We start from the raw sequence: 10,283 nt of genomic DNA on the forward strand, positions 1-10,283 counted from the left end.
CTTTAGACTTGGCTTATTTTGTTAACTTGATAATACATCATTTGTGATTTCCACCATTCAGTTTGAGTGTGTTCAAACATGTGTTAGTCTGATATTGAATTTCTATATATATTTAATGGGAATATCATTCTTTTATATTTGTTGTGTGAATAATACAATTTCACAAACTCTAATTACAATAAGATCTGGAGTCAATGGATCGAATTGACTGATGAATGAATTTACGTGACAACATAGGCAGAATTATTTCACTTTTGCATAATTTACCCGATCTAGTAGTTAAAATTTCCTGCAGTCTATGACTTGAATGAGTTTGTTGGTACTTTGTTGTTTCACTATTTATTTGGACACTTGTTCACAGGCAGACTTGTCCTAACTATGATTCACTCTCCTACTTTTTGCATGAGTCTACTTGCATGCTTTTTTGGAGTTTTTTTAATGAATTTGGAAAGGGTAAAAAAAGAAAAGAGAGAAATGGGTTCAGGTTCAAAGGCAGGGAATAGCAGCTTTGATTACTTGTATTAGGTGTTATTCATCGGTGACTCTGGTGTTGGCAAGAGCAGCCTCCTTCTCTTCTTGCTTTCACACTAAGCAATGGAACATGCTCTATAATATATACAAGCCTCAGCCATTCATGTTTTCCTTTTTTTTAAATATTAACTTCATAAAAAAATTGTTAAATGCGGTTTATTTTTTCACAGGCACATCCGACCAAGTTCTACAGTCCTGGCAAGCCATTTCCTCTTTTTCACCGGCTGGAGGGTATATTTGGCAGGGATAGTGCCACAGGAGCAGCAGCAGTTAGTGGTTTTGATGCGGAGGAACAGGTTAACGAAGAGACAGAAGACACTGCAGTTGGATTTGATGAGTTTGATATGTCTCAACATCCAGACAACGGCGGAAGGCCAGCAATGCAAGGACAAGCATCACAATCTGAAGCAGGTGCGAGTGCAGGAAGCACAAGGCAATATGGGAGAAAGAGAAAACAACTTGACGTACTGGAGAGGATGGCCGACCATATTCAGCAATTTTCAGCTGACCAAAGGAAGAATGCACAACTGATAGCTGATGCCATTGTTGGTGTGAACGAGAAGTGGAAGGTTGGCGAGAAGCTCACACAGCTTGGGTTCGGTGATGATGAGGTGGTGAGGACGATTTTGAAGTTTGCTGAAAGTCCTAACATGTATGCACACTTCTGGGGCTTGTCAGATTCACAGATGATTGGCCTTGTCCGCTCCATTATATGAAGTTGACTGTTGGTTAAGGGTATTAGGTTTGGGCTAGGGTATTAAGTTTTTCACTGTAGGGTTTTAGGATTTTGGGAGTTGGTTATGTTTAAGATGATATAACGTACAAACTTATATTTAGTATGCATTTTGGATAGATATTTTGGAAACGCCTTTATTTTGCCCTGTTCAGAATAGGTGTAGGTTCTTTGTACAGTTTTATTGGTATTGTGGTATGGCCTTTATTTTGGTAGTTTGAGCAGGAATTTGTTACTAAGTACAATATTTATGGTCATGATCTTGTTAATGACAATTATCTTTTAGTTTTTGGTCATCAACTGTCCCATTCTTATAATTTGTGGTTCTCAGTAATGCAGTTCTTCTTCTAGTCTTTGCTTTTGTTAATTACAGGATCACAACACCAAGAACAAGCCTTTTCATTTCTTTATGGAAGAAAAAAACTTATTTTTCATTAACTCTTTAAATATTGGTTTAAGATGAGAATGTCATCATCTCTGTTATTCAAGAAGAAGTAGTGGTAAAATAAGATAAATAATAATTTATTTACATAGAATGGTAGTTTTTTGTTAATTTATTTACATAGAAGTAGTGGTATAATAAGATAAATAATATGATTTCTCAAACTAGTTATTACAATTTCTCGTTTACCTATTTGAGTTTAAAGGTCATACTAAAACTTACACAACAATAAAATGACCAAGACAACACAGACTACAAAAACAAGAAGTTGAAGGAATGCTAACAATTTCAGATACACAACATGAGTATGAAGATTTTCCACTCGTTCGCTCGTCTTCAAATTAGAATTCACTTTCTACCCGGGTTGGCCATGCTATTCGAAACTTGTAACGGTGCTCTTAAACCACACGCACAAAATTATTCTCCCGTTACGTTGCCACTGACATACAAACCACTTGTGGATCTTCTACTTGTGGAAGCCATTGTTAACCAGGCTATACCTTTAACAGTAAGCAAAAATCATTTAGCAGGTTAACAACAAATAGTAACACAATACAAGAATGAATCAACTAATTGAAATAAAATGCATCAACGAATCTAATCAAAACAAATTTTCCAATTCAATATATCTCATTGCAATTGGCAAGAACGGGGAAGACCACTTCTGCCTACGTCCACCCTTCAATTCCTCCCAGAACCGCTAATGGAGAACAGAAATCCCAAATGGTAAATTAATACAAAAGCATAAAAGCTAAAATATTAAGAAGAAGCACAAAAAATGCAACAGACCCAACAAAGAATTACAAGCCTAATTAACAAATAACGCTAAAGTCCATGCTTTTAAAATGTACACGATGTCAGTACTAATAGCAACTTTTCAAACCATGTTTGTTAATACACAATAAAACAACACGTGTATTTAATACAACCAATTATTTGACAGTAAATAGCTATCAGGAACACTTTCGAGGATGAAGAGAAAGAAAATGTGATCAAGACTGAATGCTTGTCAATTCATTTAATGAAAAATAGTGGTTGTTACAATAAGAGCAGTACCTAGATTTTGTGAATTGTAATAATGCTATTACTGTGGATAGATAAAGTGTGCCTCCAAAACAAGGGAGAAACACACTAGGTGGTAACCATTAACATAAAAGCACTAGTGTATAAGAATCTGCAACTCTTGACAGCAAAAATACAATAAACAATTGTGAAAATCAGATTGAGAAGTCAAGAAGGAAATAACAAACTTCACTAACTACTAACTCAGGCAAGATACAATTAACAAACAAACTAACTAATGTCTAATCTTTTGTATTTAAAATCAAATATTGGTGCCTCTAGCTTTTCCAATAAATTTTCAGACACTCGTGAGTACTAATTTCGATAACAAAAAAGGGTCACAACAGGAACATAATTATGATATACAGCTCTCAAATCATCTTCTTTGATTTTCTATACAGTAATCGTCAAAAATAAATTTTAAAAAATAACAATCACAGATTTACAAATAAGCAATTAACAACCACAAGTAAGCTGAAAAAAATTTATGATACATAAATAATGGAATCAGCAATCAGCAATCACACATTTCCGAATCCTTAAAAAAGATGACACAGAATTTATAAATCTGCAAATGAGGCCAAATAAGAACTCGGATATAACAACTTCAGAAATCTTCAACATTTGAAGAAGCACAAATCATCAATTTTAAGCAAATCAGGGCAAATCTCAATTCATCGAACGAGGAATTTAAACGTTCTCATCAACATGCGGACAAATCATAAGGTAAGGGTCTCACAAATCAGAAAATGGGGGAATCAAAAATCCCTCTTGAACTTCACAAAATTAACAAGCAAATAACATAAATTGAAAGAACATACCAGCTCCGTTGACAGAGAACCAGCAGAGACCAGACGCACAGCTCCGAGACGGTGGCGACGCAGACCCACCGGCGTGGATACACCAGCAGCGTCACAAACCGAGGGTGGCAACTGGGGCCACGAAGATGAACCAACGAGAAATGGAGAGGCGCCGCGGTGGTTCCCACCATTGGAGGTGCTACCGGCGGCGGGTCAGGCTCCAGGAGTTCACGGCAGAGGAGAGGAGAAAGGGTAGAGAAGAGGAAAAAAGGGGTTAGGGTTGGATGCTGATGAAAATGAAATTGTATTTGGGGGTTAGGGTTCTTAATTAAAATTAAGGGCATTTTAGTAATTTTAAATATTTAGTCTCCAATTTTTATTTCGAACCAAACAGGATACTGAGACATAAATCAGTCTTGTACACTTTCACACCAAACACAATATTAATATTTATTTTTGTCTCTGTATCTTGATCTCTGTCTCTCTGTCTCTGTCTCTTGGTCTCTGTCTCGCAAACAAACGCTGTCTAAGAGATGATAAATTTTAATGATAACATTAAAAGGATGAACTAAAATCAAATTCTAATATTAGTATGTGTGGCATGTGTATTGAGGGCAATTTACATAAATCACGCCAATTTAGCTATAAATTCTATTTAGATCACTTGATATAAATTTATTTAATCTGTATGTCTATAACATGTCTTATCTATTTTAGAAAAGTATTATGATGATTATCAAAAAATAATTTTTTTACTCATTTTAGATATAATTATTTAATATTTTAAAATTATTATTATTATATTATATTTTTTTTGAATATGTTATCATATTTTTCTGACAAAAATTTTAGAAGATATGTTTCAATTTCTGTCGGGCAAAAAACCATATTAAGCCACATGCAGAAATGTTTAACCAAAATACGCCAAACAGAAATTTGTTTCAGCAATAAGCCAAGAGGCATATTTATATAAATCGAACCACCAAGGTTCGAACTCTATTAGCAAGTAATTCGAACCATCTAAGTTCGAACTACTACTGGAAAAATGTAAATAATTCGAACCGGTTAGGTTCGAACCAGGTGACCATGTAATTCGAACCGGTTGAGTTCGAATTATGTGGAGATTAGTTTAGTGTAATAAATCGAACCAGATTGGTTCGAATTATGGGGAGAGAGGTTGATTGTAGTAATTCGAACCAGGTTGGTTCGAATTACATGTATCATGGTTCGAAGCAGGTTAGTTCGAACCAGGTTGGTTCGAATTATGGGGAGGGAGGTTGATTGTAGTAATTCGAACCAGGCTGGTTCGAATTACATGTATCATGGTTCGAACCAGGTTAGTTCGAATTAGTAGGACTCAGAGCTCTATATAAACCCTGTAAACGTGATTTGCTCTCATTAGAGGACGTAAGATGGCTAGTGAGGAGGAGAGTTTTGCTGTTTTGGTACACCACAGAGGATACATCAAGAGGAAAACTCGGTCCGGAGTGAAGTTCACAGATAAGAATCTTCTCTATATTGTGGTGAATCGAACGACAAGCTATGATGACCTGGTTAGATCTGTGCTGATGAAACTTGGCCTGGAAGGTGCGAAGCGGATTAAGAAGTTTTTCTATCGCATTCCAGTCACGATCCTGCACGATACGGTGAAGTATGATTGTCTCACGATTGGTAGTGATGAGGACCTCCAAGTCATGTTTCTTTGTCGGAGGCAGTTTCCGGAGGTCCGCACACCAGAGTTGCTGGCAAAGCTGGTTGATGTGGTATCCAGCTCAGGGGGTTCGAACCGGAATACCACCAATGTAGCCACGGCAGCTGGCTCCAGTTCCATGGCTGCTGTGGCTTCTTCCTCCGTCCCAGTTTACGAGGCAGCGGCCCAACTTGTCGCCTCTCCGTCATTTGCTGTTGATTTGAATGACGGCGTCCGCGACGAGGTAGGATCCTTTGATGTTCTGCCAAACGCTTTACACGGCGTTCCACCGGTTGGCGTCGGAGACGGAGAATTGGGTGATCCTGATGAGGACGACGTTCAGCCCGAAACGATTGAGGATGATAGCGGGGACGAGGTTGTAGCGGCTGGGCCTGCATTGGCTGGCGGTAGTTCTAGCTCTGGCACACAGCAGTATCCACCATATTTTTCTTCGCTGGACCTGGACGCCATGACGCATGAGGGTGCGCTAGGGCACCCTGTTGGATTCGGAGCTAGAGATGCGGAAGGGAATGCTGGTCTCACAGAGTTCCAGGTTGGTCAGCAATTCCAGGATAAAGATGAGGCGCTGTTAAGTGTGAAGACTTACAACATCCGGCGAGGGGTACAGTACAAGGTGGTGGAGTCCGATCACCGCCGGTATGTGGGCAAGTGTTCCGAGTTCGGGAATGGGTGCACATGGTTGATTCGACTCAGTCTCCGGAAGCGCAAGGGCATTTGGGAGGTCAAACGGTACAATGGCCCTCACACTTGCCTGGCCACATCCATATCAAGTGATCACAGAAGTTTGGATCATTCTGTGATTTCGGCGTTCATTATGCCAATGGTTAGGGCTGACGCATCGGTTAGCATCAAGGTGCTCCTGAACACCACGGCAGCGCATTTTGGTTTTAGGCCGACTTACAGGAGGGTTTGGATGGCGAAGCAGAAGGCCGTTGGCCTCATCTACGGTGACTGGGATGAGTCATACAGCGAGATACCTAGGTGGGTGTTGGGTGTCCAACTGACGATGCCTGGAAGTGTTGCGGTCCTCAGGACGAGCCCGGTTATAGTTGGAGGACAGGTGGACGACTCTCAAGCTTATTTCCACAGACTTTTCTGGACTTTCCCTCCGTGCATCGAGGCATTCCGGCATTGCAAGCCGTGAACTCAATCCTCAATGGTGTAAGAAATCTTCCTGTATCATCCCTGGTGAAGGCAACATATGGTAGGCTGGCCGAACTCTTTGTTCGCAAGGGGCGAGAGGCTGAGGCCCAGATGGGCACCGGACAGCAGTTCAGTCAGCATTTGGTGAAGTGTATTGAGGCCAACTTGAAGACGGCCAGGTGCTTCACGGTGACGTTGTATGACTGTGATAACTCCGAGTTCACCGTAGCGGAGACCACTCCGACTGGTACTTTCTCATTGGGTACTTACCGAGTATCGCTTGCCTCCCGGACATGTGACTGTGGGTACTTTCAGGCGCTTCATTTCCCGTGTCAGCACGCACTTGCATGCTGTGCCTACGCACGTGTGAGCTGGAGCTCCTATGTTCATAGCGTCTATCAGATTAGCTCGGTGTTCAATGTCTATCGGATGGGATTCACACCTCCAATCCCGGAGGGCTTCTGGCAACCCTACGATGGGCCCACCGTGATTCCGGACCCAAACAGAAGGCGTGCGAGAGAGGGGAGGCCTAGATCCACAAGGATACGGACAAATATGGATGAGGCAGATCCAAACAGGCCAAAACGGTGTGGCCTTTGTCGCCAACCCGGACACACTAGACGTAGATGCCCACAGGTAGTAGGATCGTCTCAGACAGGGCGAAATTAGCTTCCATTATGTTATTCTTAGTGTTATCTACATTTAAGTTGTCTTGTTAGATGCATTGCTTGACCACGTATGTAACTTGTTGAGATTAATGCATTGTACTTTGGTATTTGCGAGTAGTAATGAATATGTTGTCTTTCATTACAAGTAATGCTACAGGACTCGTTGATCCTCATTTTAATAACTAAACGAAATCATTATACCTTGTCATGTATCATTTAATACAAATAGTCAACGTCCCCGAACACAAGTTACGAATAACATACATAAACAGAGCACTACATAACAAGAAAAGTACACCTAACTATCATACATGACTGAAATAGAGGAAACAAAATACATGAAATGTGACTCATCTAAACAGATGCGAACCAGTACCACAGCGACGTGCTACCCGTGCCCTCTGACCTCGACGCACAAGCGACTCCTCATCCTCTATCTCATCCTCCTCCTCCTGCGGAGCAGGCTGTACTGGTGGCGCAACACGCAACGGGGCTGCCGACGATCCTGCGATAGACTCTGATGCAGCGGTGAAGGCGGATGTAGGGGTACCTCCAAGACGAAACTGCTGACCAGCGGATGAGGATGGAGGCTCGTTCAGATCAACATCTAAGGGGACCTGGATCCCTGAGGTCTGGCCAGCTCTGCGGGGGGTCACGTCACCCTGCATGATGGCGGTGATCTCATCTAGGAAGCGTGGACTCCCGAAGTCCCCAACAAGCGAGTCTGACCCAACAAAGTCTGCCCACTGTGATCCTGATATGCGCCAAGGTGTACCACTCTGCTCAGCCTGATCATCCGCTGGCACACCAACGAAGTAATCTCCAAGAGGGCCCGATCCAGGTCCAGCGTCACCAGTGTCAGCCCCGTCACCGAGCCCTGTGCCATACCACTCACCTCCATGACCGCCATCGTGTGTACTAGTACCTCCATCGTGTGTGCCTCCTCCAACGTGGCCAAGCTGGTCGTCATCGTCGTCCACATGGTCAGCACCCCTCCTCGCCCTATGATTCGGCCACCTCCACTGACGCTGGCTCCTCCGTGTCCCTACACCCATCCTCCTCTCAACCCTGCGCCTGTCAGGCACGTCATCCGGAGGATCCATGTCAGGCACTCGCCCCGGACCCCGCTGTGAGAGAGCGCCACACCGCCATGTGCCGAGGCTCCAAAACCTCCGGATGCAACACCTGAAGTACGTCGAGGCTACTGTACGGCATCCATATAAACTGCAGAACGAACCCACCCTTATCAGGGCAACTGTACGACCCAAGTGTAAAATATTTAACTAAAAGAGCATCAGTTATTAATTAGAATACTAACCTCCCTGGACTGTAACCGGTCTATCCTAAGCCTCCACGTCTGCACTCTCGGACCCTTCTCGTTACCGGAAGGGTTGTAACCTGTCCATCTGCACCATACACATGAGTTACATATACTAATATCTGTGTTTACATTATGCAATAGAGTATTAACATACACGCAATTCTGTAAGTTATATTGAAAAAGAATAGGCCCAGTATAGTACCTCGACGCCAACGGCCAGCTGAAAGTCTCATATCCTGCAGGCCTAAACTGAGAAAACCGCCAAAAGATCCAAGACTGCAGTAGCTGAAGCGGGCCCGCTAACTTCACAACATGTCTGTTTGCCACTCTGCACATGCACCGGTACAACCAGGCCAGTGCTGCCGAACCCCAGCTGTACGTACAACGAGCGCCTCGTCTACCCGGAACCACCGGTCGTTCAGCCTTGCAAGATGGTATAGCCCTGCCATCTGCAAGTATGGAACGTATCTGTCATCAAGACGCATGCCCTGTTGCCGCCTCATGCTCCTAATGCATCGCTCGGGCTGCGCATGAAAAGAACCGCATACTGAGATATATAACTACACAGGTTTTACAGTAAACCGGTTCACATAAATCGGTTTACAGTAAACCGGTTTACATAAACGGGTTTACTAAAACGGTTTACATAAACCGGTTTACATTAACCATTTTGCTAAATTAAACAGCATAACATTACATGAAAGATAACTAACTGGAAAACAAACCCTAAACCACACAACTAACCCGCTAGCATATACCACAATTAACGAGAGCCATTAACAAGAAACAAATTCAATAAACCGGCTTACTTAAACCACCTAGCATTAAACAACTACCCTAAACCACATATAAAAACCGCTTGCAAAAACCGCTAACAAAAACCGCTAACATAAACCACCAACATAAACCACTACCAAAAACCACTGACTTAAACCACTAACAAAAACCACTACCCTAAACCACCACCCTAAACCACTAACATAAACCATTAACTTATACCGCTAGCTTAAACCACTATCATAAACCACCTACATAATCCCCTCACCTAAACCACCTACATAAACCACTAACATAAAGTACCGTCTAACCAAGATACAAAACTACTAAGGCACAACTAACGCTTGAATCAAAAATATTTCCGTACTAACCTCGTCGTTGATGACCCCGGCTATATGAGCGCCTCCGTCCAACCGATATAACCGTGCCGGATCGTCCCCCATCAGCAGAGTAGTCCGTTCAGGTCTTCCTCGGAGAGAATCTGGGTCGTTTTCTCTGAGATTTTGTGGGGGAGGGGGGAGGGAGAATGGTTCGAATGAGGGTGATTCGAACTCCTTATATAGTCGAATCACACCTAATTCGAACCAGCCTGGTTCGAATTACATGGAATCGAGTTCAAAGCATAATTCGAACCACCCTGGTTCGAATTATGTATGAGAGAAGTTCGAACCTTATTGGTTCGAATTATTCAAAAACGTTCAACACTAAATCGAACCATGTTGGTTCGAATTATGAAGGAGTGCAATTCGAACCAGCTTGGTTCGAATTATATTAAAATACACTTTGGCTCATTGCTGAAACGAAATTGGATTTGGCGCATTTTGGTTACAAGATTCTGGCTTTGACTCAATATGGTTTTTTGCCCATTTCTGTCACCTTATAGTTAAAAGATAACTCTAGATATTTATAAGAATATTCATCAAATATTTCAAAAAAAATTTGATAATTGTAAATACACAATTTTTTATTTTTGTTTCACTAATTTCTTTTATTTTTAATTATGATCTTTAAAAATTAAAACTGTGCTTTTGATTATTTAATCAAAACAAAAAACTTGTTTAAATCATCTGATCTTCAAAAAAATTTGATCCCTCA

At 41.8% G+C, this 10,283-nt stretch overlaps 1 protein-coding gene across 1 annotated transcript; it reads right to left on the reverse strand.

The window, feature by feature from the left end:
* On the reverse strand, nt 2,018–3,918 carry LOC110268311. Its single transcript, XM_021114365.1, has 2 exons — nt 3,590–3,918; nt 2,018–2,206 (listed from the first exon to the last, which is right to left on the reverse strand). The coding sequence occupies exons 1-2, from the start codon at nt 3,910–3,912 to the stop codon at nt 2,173–2,175; spliced, it is 357 nt and encodes a 118-aa protein (XP_020970024.1). The 5' UTR covers nt 3,913–3,918; the 3' UTR covers nt 2,018–2,172.

Source organism: Arachis ipaensis, chromosome B10, assembly GCF_000816755.2.
Source record: "Arachis ipaensis cultivar K30076 chromosome B10, Araip1.1, whole genome shotgun sequence".
Taxonomy (NCBI): domain Eukaryota; kingdom Viridiplantae; phylum Streptophyta; class Magnoliopsida; order Fabales; family Fabaceae; genus Arachis; species Arachis ipaensis.

Excerpts from the sequence above, each read along its gene's own strand:
- LOC110268311 (XM_021114365.1), bottom strand. The coding sequence starts at position 3,912 with ATGCCCTTAATTTTAATTAAGAACCCTAACCCCCAAATACAATTTCAT. Across the intron at positions 2,207-3,589 it reads GTTCTCTGTCAACGGAGCTG|GTATAGCCTGGTTAACAATG; the intron begins GTATGTTCTTTC and ends TTACTGTTAAAG.